The 14,424-nt window shown below is 25.6% G+C and overlaps 8 protein-coding genes across 8 annotated transcripts; 3 read left to right on the top strand and 5 right to left on the bottom strand.

Moving 5' to 3' along the window:
* Positions 1-21: 21 nt before the first annotated feature.
* On the bottom strand, positions 22-1,710 carry EHI_049350 (uncharacterized protein; the record flags this gene model as incomplete). The annotated part of the gene is made up of 2 exons (XM_650768.2): positions 22-1,235; positions 1,293-1,710. 2 exons carry the CDS (start codon positions 1,708-1,710, stop codon positions 37-39), a joined length of 1,617 nt encoding a protein of 538 aa, XP_655860.1. The 3' UTR covers positions 22-36.
* A 174-nt stretch (positions 1,711-1,884) lies between these two features.
* On the bottom strand, positions 1,885-2,538 carry EHI_049340 (uncharacterized protein; the record flags this gene model as incomplete). The annotated part of the gene is made up of 1 exon (XM_650767.1): positions 1,885-2,538. The coding sequence occupies one exon, from the start codon at positions 2,536-2,538 to the stop codon at positions 1,885-1,887; it is 654 nt and encodes a 217-aa protein (XP_655859.1).
* A 148-nt stretch (positions 2,539-2,686) lies between these two features.
* Positions 2,687-3,384, bottom strand: EHI_049330 (proteasome beta subunit, putative; the record flags this gene model as incomplete). Its single annotated transcript, XM_650766.2, has 2 exons — positions 2,687-3,129; positions 3,191-3,384. 2 exons carry the CDS (start codon positions 3,382-3,384, stop codon positions 2,706-2,708), a joined length of 618 nt encoding a protein of 205 aa, XP_655858.1. The 3' UTR covers positions 2,687-2,705.
* Positions 3,385-3,839: 455 nt separating this feature from the next.
* Positions 3,840-6,008, top strand: EHI_049320 (uncharacterized protein; the record flags this gene model as incomplete). The annotated part of the gene is made up of 1 exon (XM_650765.1): positions 3,840-6,008. One exon carries the CDS (start codon positions 3,840-3,842, stop codon positions 6,006-6,008), a length of 2,169 nt encoding a protein of 722 aa, XP_655857.1.
* A 512-nt stretch (positions 6,009-6,520) lies between these two features.
* EHI_049310 (PH domain containing protein) lies at positions 6,521-8,248 on the bottom strand (the record flags this gene model as incomplete). Its single annotated transcript, XM_650764.1, has 1 exon — positions 6,521-8,248. One exon carries the CDS (start codon positions 8,246-8,248, stop codon positions 6,521-6,523), a length of 1,728 nt encoding a protein of 575 aa, XP_655856.1.
* A 715-nt stretch (positions 8,249-8,963) lies between these two features.
* EHI_049300 (RhoGAP domain containing protein) lies at positions 8,964-10,797 on the top strand (the record flags this gene model as incomplete). The annotated part of the gene is made up of 3 exons (XM_644682.2): positions 8,964-9,671; positions 9,747-10,395; positions 10,457-10,797. The coding sequence occupies 3 exons, from the start codon at positions 8,964-8,966 to the stop codon at positions 10,795-10,797; spliced, it is 1,698 nt and encodes a 565-aa protein (XP_649774.2).
* Positions 10,798-11,050: 253 nt separating this feature from the next.
* EHI_049290 (uncharacterized protein) lies at positions 11,051-11,425 on the top strand (the record flags this gene model as incomplete). Its single annotated transcript, XM_650762.1, has 1 exon — positions 11,051-11,425. One exon carries the CDS (start codon positions 11,051-11,053, stop codon positions 11,423-11,425), a length of 375 nt encoding a protein of 124 aa, XP_655854.1.
* A 2,137-nt stretch (positions 11,426-13,562) lies between these two features.
* Positions 13,563-14,402, bottom strand: EHI_049280 (uncharacterized protein; the record flags this gene model as incomplete). The annotated part of the gene is made up of 1 exon (XM_001913392.1): positions 13,563-14,402. The coding sequence occupies one exon, from the start codon at positions 14,400-14,402 to the stop codon at positions 13,563-13,565; it is 840 nt and encodes a 279-aa protein (XP_001913427.1).
* Positions 14,403-14,424: the final 22 nt, after the last annotated feature.

Here is a 14,424-nt window from a genome sequence, read left to right as displayed (position 1 = left end):
TATAGAAAGATGACAATCAATAAGTATAAAAATGAATTAAAGTTCTATTGCTTCAGAACCATCATACAACACAGCTTCATTTGAATGATTTGGTCTATATTGTTGCGGGTGTTCTAAGGCAGAGAAATGTTCTTCATCATTACCATTATAAGGTAATTCAGAAATAACATCATCTGGTAATTGTTTATAAACTGCTAAGTCATCAACAGCAATAACTTTGAAACGTTCTTCACACCAAATTGCACTTTCTTCTCCTTGATGAGGGATATTAATCACAATTAATAGGGTGCAGAAGAAATTGACAAATGCTGTTGTTGTTAAAGAAATAGAAAGTGTTTGTTGGTTGCCAAAGAAGAATGAAAGAGCAAGCATCATAAAAAATAACATCATTGATATCATAGTAAGTACACCAAATAGACGAAGTTTTCTTTTTGTTTTACCTAATTTAATTCCATCACTAAAACTTCTAACTAAAATATAAATAAGCCAGAAAATATATGCAATAACAAAGACTAATGCAATCACTGCCATCACTAAACTAGCAATATCTTTTAAAGGATTATAATAAGGGTCTGATAAACCAACACTTTTATTATAAATAAAAACTAATTCAACAGCAGCAAAGAAGAATACAAAGAATATTATTCGAGGAAGCCAATATTTTATTTTTTTGGTACCTTTGCCATATCTATAAAATTCAAAAGTAATTAATACATAAAACAATAAGAAAACATAGAATAATGAATAAACTGTTACATTAATAAATTCTGGAATAAAAGTATCAAGTGTATATTGGTAAGAATAAATAGGATTGTTTTGTATTACTAAAATAATTAATAAAACAAATGTCCATTTAACTTCAAAAATCCAAGTTTTAAATATAAAACTTCTAAATATGAATAAGTAAATAACAACAATAATACATGAATAGAAAATAAATACAAATTTCCAACATAATTCAAAAAGTGTATAATGACTTGATATTGCTGATAATTCTAATACAAACTCTCCTACATCAGTTTCATTAAATTTACTACTTATAAATTGGATAGTAATTAGATACTCTAGTTTATTTGTAAATGATTCTTCATAAATAGGTAATGAGTTACAATAATCTTCTCCACTTAAACATTCTACCATAAATTCTCTTGTCTTTTCTTCTATTATCAGAGGATTATCACCAGTATTTTTTGGTGGTGTATAAACACCTACTTCAGCAAAAATTTGTTTTTTAACTAAATAAGTTAATTATTATTTCTTCTGATAATAATTTATACAAAATAATAACAAACAATATCCATACTTTAAGTTATTTTTAAATTTACCACTCAACGTAAACTCTCTATTTAATATAGAAAATGGGCCTATCTTATAAGTACCCAAAGGACCTTTAACTTGTGCGTTGTTCATTAAATTTTGACCAGTACAATTATTTGCATCAAATGAAGAAATAGTATTATTATTGCATTGCCATGTACCAACACTTTCTTGTACGTACATTGAAGGAGCAATAGATGATAATCCAAGAGATATTCCTACAAGAGCAAGGAAACCAAGATAAATTAAACATAAGCCAATAGGAGAAATGCTAGCAAGTAATGGTTTCATAAGTTCATTAGGATCCAATACATTTAATTGACTTTTTTGTGTTGGTTGTGGTTGGTTGTCATTTAATTGCATTTCGGTTTCTGTCGGTTGAACACCACTCATATTTCTATCCAAGATTTATTTTTTGAGATTTTTTTGTTGTAGGATTAATTAAAAAAAGACAAACAAGTTTTTACAAACTAAGTAATTCTGAATCTATCGAACAGAGTAATATTTTCTCTTTAAGAAAAGATAAAAAATTAAAAAATACTAAAAATTGTTATTAATAACAACCAATTATTTTAAAAGTTTGTAATGTGCAGCTTCAATATGTTTTATTAAAAGGTCATTAGTTCTTAAATTAACATCACATAAAGGACAAGGAAATTTTGAAGAAGTTTGAGGAGATAAAACAATAGGGGTTAATTGACAAGATGAATTAGAAGCGTTTTGATGAGAAGGTTTAATGTTTGGATTAATTGAAGAAATTGGAATTAATGGTTTTGCAAAACATGTGACTGGTTGGGGAGTTATTGACTGTTGATGATGTAGAAAGTGAGAAGAAAATTGTGCAGAGTCTAATACTTCACCACAAATAAAACATTTATTCTTAACATTAGTTAGAAGGGGAGATTGTGAAAGATTAGTTGTTGTATCAGAGCCTTCTTCTTTTATAATATCTTCTTTGGTAGGTATTTGAGGAGTAGTTAAATCAGATGTTATTAGAGTTTGATTCAAAGATTCTTTAGGTGTCGTCAAATTAGATTGGATATTTTCTTGTTCTTTACTTTTGTATTGTATATTTTCTTGTAAAAGAAGTTTAAAATGATTTAACTCATTCTTTATTATTTGGTCATTCTTTTCTTTTTCTTTTATTTGTTGTTCTAAGACAAAAATTTTCTGTTGCATTTGATTGATCATTTGGTTCATAAGTTCAAAGGTATCAATCATTTTTTGAAAGTTGAGATGAATCTTATTTTTTTGATAATCAAGAGAAATGAATTGCATAGTTTCAAGTATGAAGTTTTTAAAAAATCAAGTTCTTGTAAATAACAAATATCTCAAATAATAATGATATATAAAACACAATTAAATATAATAACAATTAAAAAATGGAATTAGTCTTGTCTTGGTTTCATATTGTAAATTGTCAAATTATCACGAGTTAATAAATAAACTTCTACACCCCATCCAGAAAATGCATCTCTATTTTCTGCGGCAAGAAGACATTGACCAACAGCTTCTACTAATTCTTCTGGTTCCATGCCTTCTTTATAGAAAGAATCACACATTCCCATTAATTCATTACTTCCTGTACCAACACAACCAACTTGTGAAATTTCAGGAGAACCAATATAATCATAACTGCATACATAAGAATTTCCATTATCATCAATACCAGCTATAATAGGTGACATATAATATGGTTGGAATCTTTTTTTATATAACATATGAGCAGTTGAATTTAATAATTGTTCTGGTCCGATGTCATGTCCTTCTCTTAGTCGATATAAATTTGCATGATATTTGACTTTTTCAGCCCTGTATTATTTATTTTCATTTCTTTTTAATTAAGTTATTTAAAACATTAAACAAAACAAACATTGTTTGTACATCAGAAAATAATCCTGCTCCTCCAAATAAACAATATTTATTTACTTGAAATACTTTATGAAAATTGGCTGATGCAAATTGATACTTCAATCCATATCGATTATCTGCAGCGATCGCAACACATCCTTTTCCTGCCATTCCAACAACAGCTCCTCCACTATAATATGAAATATCATCTCCCATGTTTTCCTTTGGATTTTCTTAGTTCTTTTGTTTTTTATTCTTTTCATATTTTTCCTTTTTTATTGAAGTTTTTAATTTTTTTTTCTTTTGTATGTTATATATAACATTATTCATTTTATTTCTTCTTTTTTAGTTCTTAAGATATTCTGTTCATTTCATATCCTCTAACAATAATTTAATAGTAATAACATCTTTTTTTGGTTTTAGATGAAGACAGATAATTGGATTAATGAGTTGAGTCTTTACTTTGAATATTTACAAATTTAGACAAACGATTGGTTTTTGAGAGTAAAACTTGAGTAAATCACAAAATTAAAAAAAAATGAAACAATAAAAACAAAAAAAGTAATAATAGAAGCTTCCTTTTTTTAAAGAAAAAACGACGTTTTTTGTTGAGATGAAATTTTCATTTATTAAAGAAACTATTAAAACAATAAACTAAAAAAAAAAAGAAAATGATAAATTGGAAAGAAAAGGCAAAAAGGTTAATTCTTTCTATTAATTGTTTGATGAAAGTTGGATCAATTATATGTAAGATTCAATTATTTGTCTTTTCATGTGTTTTATACATTTTCATTTGTTTAATGTTTCTTATTTCTACAGTATATCAACTTCAAATATGGTTTTATGCTGTATTAATGATTTACAATTCTATATTATTATTTTCATGGTTATATAATTATTTTGTATTTGCATTAGATGATATTGGAAGAGTTATTGTCCGATTTTATAAATGGAAAAATAAATATTTATCACATAATGATATAAAGTATCAAAGTTCTTTAATACTAGACGAAATTTCATTGAATTCATGGAGAAATAAAATTATAAAATTTATTTATATATTAACTGAGCACATTTCATTTTTTGGATGTGTTGTTATTTTAACTATTGTTAGTGGTCTTATTTATGCTAATAAACATGAAAATACAAGACCAGAAAATGCTATTGGAACTGCATATATTTTTGGTGGGTGTGGATTCCTTCTTTTTTATTTTATTTGTTCAGTTATTGTTGATCTTGTTATTGAATTAATCAAAACATATAAAACATTGGGGTCAATTCCATGGATTGAGTTATTACCCTTATTTTTCCCTTTAAGTTTTGTTTATTCGATTCCACAAAAATTATTTCAAAAATATTCAAAAAAGTTTCAACAATTTATTGCAATTAGTTCTGTTATATTATTAACAGGATGTTTTATTCTTTTCTTTATTGCTCTCATTTTCACAACAGTTGATGTAAAAATGTCAAATGGTAATTTGTTAGGATATTGGATACTAAGTATTATTACATTAATTGGTCAATTAGCTCCAATAATTTCTTATTTAAGAAAAAAACAAAGAAATGGTAATGAAGAACATGTTGTAATTAAACAAAATTCTTTGGACAATTCTACAAGTCTTCAACCCAAAGAATGTATTTCTCCTCATGGAGAATATTCAAGTGAAATTGAGTTAGTTTCTAATAAAGTATTAAAAACAGAAGATGAACGTTATAAAGATGAAACACAAAATAATGAAAATGTTCAACTCTCAGTCCCTTTAGAAGAAGATGAAGAAGTAAATAACAATAGTGAGGTAAATCTGTTTGTACTTATTGATTCATTAAGAATGAGAATTTTTGGATTTCATTGGAAAACATCGCTTCCATTGATTTTCTTTTTTACACTTGTATTTTTGTCTTTCACAATATTTGGAACAAGGTCTGTTCGTTCAATGGCTAAATTACAACCTGGAGTATTAGATCCTGTTGAAATGAATTTTACACAATCATCATCAGAAAATTATTCTTTTAAACTAAAACATACAACACCTCAAGAATACTCTCATCTATGTACTGAAGATACATTTGGAATTACCCCAAAGGAATATACATTATTATCCTATATTGCATATGGAGCACCTAATTATGTCATAAATTTTTTACGCAGTAGAGGATGGGTAATGGAGTTGAAGAATGTCAATCATTGGTTATATTATCTTCAAGCAACAAATAAAAAAACAAATGTAAAACTTATTTCATTAAGAGGAACTCATGCTACTCAAGAGGTTCTTCATGACATGCAATTATTCCTTGAATCATCAGTTCCTAAAATGTGTTCAACATTATTACCAATGTTCACTGATGATACCTTGTCATGGGTGAGTTATCTTATTTCATATTTTGGTTCTAACGCATTCACAAAAGGTTCATTTAATCTTATTACAATGGCAAGAAATCTTGTTATTAATGAAATGAATGTTCATAACTATAGTCAGTTAGTATTAAGTGGTCACTCTCTTGGAGCTGGAATAGCCCAAATTGTTGGTACAGAATTAAATATTGAACATTTCCTTCTTTCTCCACCTGGAATGTCACTTGCAAAACATAACTTTAATATGTCTAAAGAGCGTTTGAGTGTTCTTAGTAGGTCACTTTTTTCAGAGAGGGATCCTGTATCTGTTTTAGGTGAAGGAATTGGTCAACAAATCAAAATTCCTTGTTATGATGATCCTGTTAGTTGTCATATGCCTGACACAACAAGTTGTATGATTGGGGCTTTGTGTCATGATTCAGATATGCAAAGTTTTTGTTCTAAAAAATGGGAAAAATGGGGTTACAACCCAAAAGACTGGAACTAAAAACCAGTATTTGTTATCATTAATTTTTATATTTGTCCTTTAAATAAACTCTATCACACCCAGCTTTTCTTCTTGGTTATATCCTTTTCAGTTTGAGTTAATTCAAAATGAAGAGTATTAAAAATAAAAATTTGATATTAATAATAATTTTATTATTATTTTTTTTTAATTTGGAAAAAATTTAATTATCTTTATTTTATTAAATTAATAAATGATTATTAATTTCAATATTCATTACTTTTTATGAATTAAAGTTTTTAAAGATTTATTAGATTAATTAATATAAGTTATGAAATGGTGGTATTTACTCTTTGTTAAGAATAATTAATTTACTTGTTTTATTCTTTAGAATGTTAATTTATTCTGTTTATTATTATGATGTTTTTTTTTCATTTAATTAATCTCGAAATATTCTCACCCCTAAAATTATGTCTTCTACTGTTAACACATAAAAAAAAATACTTTTAAGATGTATTTTATGAAAGAATTAAAGAGAAGAATGAACTAACATTTCAATTTTTAACAGCAGCACCAATCCAAGTCATTAACGTAGCAGTGAAAACAATAATATAACAAAGAACTAAGAAAATACCAAATGCATGACTGATGGTAAGATTTTTGAACCCAATAGTTGAGAACAAATGACAAATTGAAACGAAAATTTCTCCTGCGACTACAAATTCAAGAGAATATGAAGTAAAATGGTTTTGTTCGTAAATAGTATTATCATTATGAACGATTTTAGCGTAATAATAAATCATCCATGGAATGACAATGGCAACATTTGTAAAGAATAATGACATAGAATAAGAATTGAGAATAGCTAAGTTAGCACACATCATTCTTCCACTAACCCAACCAGATATAATATGACGAATTGATAAGAAGAGTGCTACAAATGTAAATCCTAAAACATCTGGTGGACAAGTAATTACTTCACTTAAACGATAACCACAAAATACTCCAACAAAAGCAAAAACACCAATATACAATAAAGAAATTAAAATTGTAACTGGTGTCATTCGAGCACAAGTTTTAATTTTAACATCAGGAATAGTATAAGCTAAAATTACTAATAAAGGCCAATTAAAAACATAAACAATTCGTTGTGGAAGATTTCTTGGAAGATTAAGAAAAGTTTGACTATCAGACATTGTTGCTTTACAAGTAAATTTACGTTGCATAATTTCAAAGAAAGATTGCTTTTTATTTGATTTAACTAATGTATTATTTTCTTGCAATAATACTTCAAAATATGACACCCAAGATTGTCGTTGATTACTTCTCATTGTATATTTAACAGTATGACTTCCATTCCACATAGAAAGAATAAAGATTGATGGATCCATAGTATCACATGTAACTTTACTAATAGAAGAAATTGGGATAGTTTGGAATATTGGAGATAATGGATTAGCATCTTTATGTATAACCATTTCATCTCTAAAAAGATCACACCAATGTTGTTTCCATTGTAAAGAAGAGAAAGTAATATTTGTGTAATATGGAGATTTTACAAATAATAAACCACTATGAAGTTGTACGACAGTATCATCGTGGAGAATAATAGGAACATCTTCAGTATTAAGTGTTATTGATAATTGAGTTTGTTCACTATGACGATTTAATAAATTTCCAAAAAATCCAAAATGATGATCATAAACACGTTTTTTACTAAAGAATGACATCATTGTTAATGCAATAATATACATAATGTAAATAAAGAAAGAAATCCATAATAATATCAATAAGTATGTTGTTGCAGGTGCTTCTGATGTATCTTGTAATCGTTCTAATGTAAAAGGTGATGAGAAAAAGTAAATAATAATTACAGATACAATAAAGAATGTTGCATCTCTTACAAACGCTGTTTTAGTTACTACCACATTATCTAATGAAATAAATGACCCTAATCCAGTTAGTAATACAGAATTGACTAATGTACATCCAAAAATGATAGATGCTGGGAAAATCATATCACCTAATAAAGCATACCCAATTAATCCTACAAAAAATTCTGGCATACAAGAAGCCGTAATCATTATGAGGTTAGCTAAAAAATGGTTTTTGATAATTCGTGTAACTACTTTACTACAATTATTACATGCTGGTATAAGATAATATTCAACTACAATATAAAATCCATATCCAGAGTATAATAAACCTATTATATAAACTAGAAAGAATCCATATTGTTCAAATGGTTGTGCATCAGAAAGAACAAAATCTCGAATGGTCATTTTCTTCTGATGTATTTAACTATTTCTTTATAGTTTTATTTCTTAAAATTTTTATAAAAAAAGATTTTTGTTTATTTACTTTTATTTTTGTTATATATTACAAATATTATATTACATTATGTTTTATTTTATTTTTGTTTTTCATTTTGGAAGAATTAAACGAATAAAAAAAATTTAGAAATAGCAAACAAATTTTAAAAATGACTTTTTTAATAAAACTTATCAAAAGAATAAAAACGAGTAAATAATTATCAACAAGCGTTAAAAAGATTTTATTTTGAGAATTTAAACTAAATGAAAATAAACAATAAATATTCCGTGCATTTTTTAAAAAAAACTCTGTTTATTTGTTAAGAAACTTTTTATTCTTTTAGAGAAGTGATGTAGTAATGTATTTTATTTGGAAAATTATTTTTCTATCTTTAGATAATTACTTTTTAATTAGTTATTGATTTGTACCCATAAGTAAGTTTATTTTTTAACTTAGAGATGAAAATGCTAAGATACAAATTTAGTAGTTATTAAATCTCTCATTTTTATGTCATGAGATAAAAATAGAAAATGTTTAGATAATAAATATATACTATCAAAAAACTATAAAAACTATAAAATATAATAAAAATTTTAAAAATAAATAAGAAAAACAGAAAAAAACAAAAAGAATAAATTAATAAAAAAACAATGTTATAAATGAACTTAAAATTATCATCTTATTATGGAATCTATTGTTGTAACTAGTCATCGTAAATCTTTTTCTACTGACAATGTAAATGAAGGGACTGATTTAAAATCACCAAAGCCATCTTCTAATAATGGGTCATTAGTAGGTACTGAGGAGTCTCCTAGATTATTGTCACCAAGAGATCCTACACACCGTCATCATATAATGGATGATAAAACAAAATCTCTCATTACTTTTCTTGAAAAAACAAAAAGACCATCACAACGAGTAACAACAAGTCATGCTATGGTAATGGCAGCAAAACGCAGAGCTTTATTAACAAATTGTAATAAAAGATATGGTAAAAAAATAGAAATTTTAGAGAGTTGTAGAAGACCAACTATTGGTTTTAGTGATGATCTTATTCAACAAAGTCTTCAAATTTCTTTTGATGCAATGAAACAAACAGAAGAAATTATGAAAGAAAATATATTTGAAATGAATCAATTCTTTAGTGAAATGAGTCCTAAAAAAATATTACGAATGTATGATACAGTTGCAAGTTCAATTACACAAGAATCACTTAGTGCTGTTGTTGATTATTCATATGATGATTCTAAGCCTAAACAAAAGAAAATTATATTACGTTCAAATTTTTTTGTGATAAGTTCTATAAACAGTCAATACAAAGAAGTTATTTATTTAAATAATCCTTCAGTTTTAAAAGAAGGTGAAACTACATTAATCATTAATGGATTAACAGTTTGTTCTACTTTTTAATAATGATTTGTTCTTTAATTTATAATAACAAAAAAATAAACATACTTATTGTCATAGAAAGTTAAATTTAATTCTAATGAAGTGTGTGATCAGTGGGAACACGAATTAAATAATCTTTCAATTTGGGTAGAAAGTATTCCTAGAACAGTTATCAATGAAGAAAGTTCATCATCTAATCTTGGTGGATTGGACAAAGTTGATATAATGCCAACACCACGTATTAGACCATCATTAAGTCAAATTAAAGAAAACGAAACATCTAATACATCAAATCATATTAGACCTTCATTACCAGGAAATTATGAAGAAATGAAGAGACACACTAAAAAAAGATCAATTTTCGGTAGAAAAGATAAAGAAGAAAAAGACAAAAAGGAAGAAACTAAGAATGAAAAAATAGCTTTCTTTGGAATCACTTTAGAAGACTATGGTAATAAGTTTAAGACTCAAACAATTCCACCTCCCATTAAGGAATTGATTCAATACCTTTATGTTAATGGTTCAACTACTGAAGGAATATTCCGTATTTGTGGGAATCAAGACACTATTCAAAAAATTAAAACTAAACTTGAATGTAATGAAAAAAATTTCTTTAGTTCATTTGATATTTATTCATTAGCCAGTACACTTAAACAATACATTAGAGAATTTCCTAGTCAAGTTATCTCCCCAGATATAGACCGAGAATTTCTCGATTTATATAAACGTTTGTTTTTTGTTTTATTTTTTACTTTGTAGTAACATAATGATATTAAGAAATATAAGAGACTCATATTCTATAGGAAAAAGTGAAATGGCTGATGATCAAATACTTGAAGAATATCTTAGAATATTTGCAAAATTACCTCCAATCATTAAAGACTTTATTGAAAACTTAACTAAATTGTTAAGTCAAGTTCTTCAACACGCAAGTACTAATAAAATGAATTTAGCAAATATCTTTATTTGTTTAGGACCTGCACTTAGAGGATGTCCATTCTGTTTTAACTATGCCACAGTCCATCATTCTGAAATTTTTTGTTCAACAAAACAACAAGAAGAAACAAAAGAATCTATAAAAGAAGAAAAAAAAGAAGGGGAAGAAAATAATAATTCGATTCCTCAGTAATACAAAAACAAAAAGGAAACACTTAAAGAATTAGTGAAAAAGACCTTTTTTTAATTGTAGCACATTATATAGTTACATCATTGGTTCATTATAGAAAGAAAAGTTACTTAAAATAACTTAAACAAAAAATCAAATTTCTTTTTTTCATTTTGTTTAAAATAAACTGAAAAACAAATTTTATATTAAATAGTAAATTTTATTATAATGTAAACATGGTATTTAAACCCTTCTTCTATCTAACAATTTCATTTTCATGGCTTTTTCCCTTACTAAACGTCCTTTACTTGACCCAACAAATGATCTTATCGTTAATGAAAATCAAATTAGTTATCAAAGCAAAAGACCTATTAAATCAGAAAATTCTTCTTTTAAAAGATCTTCACCTTGTCCTCGAGTTGAAGTGTCAGTTGAAGAACTCATTCGAATGAGTGGTAAAACATCTTTCACAGCTGAAGAAACTCAAGGCATAGTCCTTACAGCAATTAGAATCAATGAACAACGTATTAGAGAAGAATATGAAAATATTTTAAACAATAAGTTAAAAGAACAATTTCAAGCTTTTACATCAACTCAACGGTATTATCTTGCTAAACAATATGGTGAGTCTGATGTTCCGTATTATCTTTGATTGTTGTTTATTAATTGATTGATTTCTTCTTGTATTCATTTGTTTAAACATCTAAAATTATTAAAAAAGGTGTATGTGTATATCTTTTTACATTCTTTATAAGAAGAATCAGCATGCTTCTTAATTAAACGTTATAACATTCATTATGTCAAATTATTTTCTTCTTATTCTAGATAAATAATATTTGAATTTAATTTAATGGATATAGCTGCACAGATTTTCTTCACTACTCATCAGTCAACACTACCAACTTTAGAGTATTTTATAACCTTAATTGATAATGAAAACTATTCATCTCTATTAGAAGGTATAGGAATTTTTGTTCAATTCTTGTTGATTATTATAACAATTCAGATAAACCTAATTATCACTCATAATACTTTTATATAAATAAGGACATAAAAAATTATTTTGTGTCAATTCATAAGTTATGAGAATAAATATGTTCAAGATAAAAAAGCTATAAACTCTTCATCATTCTGTTGGTTTTTGAGTTATTAAATTAAATTTGCTATATTTCTTCATCTAGAAAACCTCAAAAAAAATTATATTTTCTTATATGTTTTTGATTATCTATATTTGTGCTATAATTCTAGCAACATATTTGAAATAGCTTGGCATTATTAATAATTTTATTTTATTTACATTCACTTTTAAAGCCATTGGATATACTATAAGAAAAAATAAATAATAATATTCTATAAGTGATACTTCTCATTACCATTGTTTATTATAATCAAATATTTATATCCTTTAGATTTATCTGGTTTTGAAAAATAGAACAAAATGGAAGAAGAGAAACTGATGAATTGCTATAATGTGTTATAATGGTGAGGTAAAAATTATATAATAAACAAGATAATATTATTGTAACAAATAGAATAATAAAAATAATTAAATAATAAGATAATGCAAAAAGTATTAATGAGAGTCTATTTAGAGTTTAAAAAATTGTAGTTAAAACCATTTTAGTAAATTACTAATATTAGAAATAATATCACAAATATTCACTGAATTAGATGATAGTCTTTAAAAGAGAATGAGAGACGTTTATTTAAAATGAAAGAACTATAAATAATACTAAATAATTTGAACATAAAATAAAAACCTGTTGTTGTAACCAATTGAAAACCACATTGGTAAAAAAAAAGAAAAAATATTCAAAAGAGTGGTAAATTAATAAGATAAAAATAAACTAATAGATTCACCTAAAAATACAAAAATCATGATAAACAAGAATAAGAATATTGAAAATATACAACAATATCAAATATAACTCTATTATGATATATCTCTAATCAAAGATATTAATATTATATGTAAGAAAGATATACAAAACATAATTAAGAAATCACTAGTAATCAAATGAGATAACAATATATAAACAATATATAATTCAATTTAATGAAGTAAAATAATACGTATCAAAAATACCATAACAAGTTAAAAATTAATTCGATAGTAAAAACATATATTGTTTAAAATAATACAAAACAAAATATATAATGACAATTATTCTTAAATTAAAAACATTTCATGACTTTTCTTTAGCAAAATCTTTTAAATTAAGAAAATTATTCAAATGTAAAAAGTATCAATAATGATTGAAATAAAACGGTTCATAACATTATTCATAACTAATTTACTGAAGTTATTAATAACAAAATAAATAATTCAACAACAGTAAAGAAAAATTCAATAATAAATGAATCATAAATTTTATTTTTTACCAATTGTTGATAATTAATATGAGTGACATAAAAGAATAATATAGTATCAACAACTTCTAATATAATGGTGTTAAAGTTTCTTAGTGGTAAAATTAATATTACTATAATGTCAAAAAGGTTATGAAAATATTTTATAATAAATCAATGGTTTGTTGTTGACTAAAAATAAGTATTAGTTTTAATATTCTAGTTTTAATAATTACAACTATATTGGATTTGACTATTCTGTTTTATAATTACTTAAATTTTTAGTATATTTTTTAAGAAAAAATGAGAGAGTAAATATATACTATATCTGGAAGAACTTATGCAGATGAAATATATTGACATTTTTATGTGTTCAATACAATTTAATTTTATTGTACACTTGAAACAAACAAAGAACATGTAAAGAAACAAAAATTCAATTAATATTTCTCAATGAAATTATTCCTTCTAATCATAAAATGAACGATTTCGTCATTCATTTTGACATTATCAATAAGAAGTATGTTTACAAATGCTGATGATGTCTGAAGCCATTTAAGTACTAATGGATTTGTTTTTTCAGCAATTTTGATAGTTGAGTTTGGATATTTCTTTGTATAATAACTCTTTCTGATACTTTTTATAGATGGAGTAACAACAGCTTGAATGATTGTCAGTTTTTGGTTGTTTTGATAAAGCTTTGAGTTATAATCAAGTCTCTTTAACATTTTCTGTGTTTCATTCTTGTTTGGCCAAATTGAATCAATCTGGTCTTGTGGAAAGAGATAGAGAGGAAGTTTTTGGTTAAAGGGATTTAAGCAAAACACAAACAATCGTTGTTTGATATGCACAAGTTGTGACAAAGGAATAATGAATTTGTTATAGTCATTAAGTACAAGATGTTTAGAACAACACTCCTCTATCAATAGACAAAGTGATTGAAAATTATTCAAGGAGTTAATTTGATACAAATGATTAATGTCTATAATAATAACTTCACCATCATGTTCTGTGAGAAAACAAGTAATATCCCGAAGAGCTGTTTCAAGTAATTGACAATATAATCCATGAAGTAAATAAAATTTCTTCAATTTATGATTATAAACAACTCTGAAATCAAAATATCGAATTCCAGCAATGCACTGATCTCTAATTCCAAGTTGTTGAGTCTTTGACCATCTTTTCATGAATGAACGATGTTTCTTGGGAAATATTGTGAAAGGAGTAATTCCATATTGTGGTAAAATAGTAGACGTTCCACTATCATGACTTCCAACCATTCCAATCTTGGTGATTGGTTTT

The sequence above is a fragment of the Entamoeba histolytica genome, genomic scaffold, assembly GCF_000208925.1.
Source record: "Entamoeba histolytica HM-1:IMSS scf_1104750517061 genomic scaffold, whole genome shotgun sequence".
NCBI classification, from domain to species: domain Eukaryota; phylum Evosea; order Mastigamoebida; family Endamoebidae; genus Entamoeba; species Entamoeba histolytica.
The sequence above is the reverse complement of the archived record's forward strand: the minus strand, read 5'-3'. Positions and strand labels throughout refer to the sequence as shown.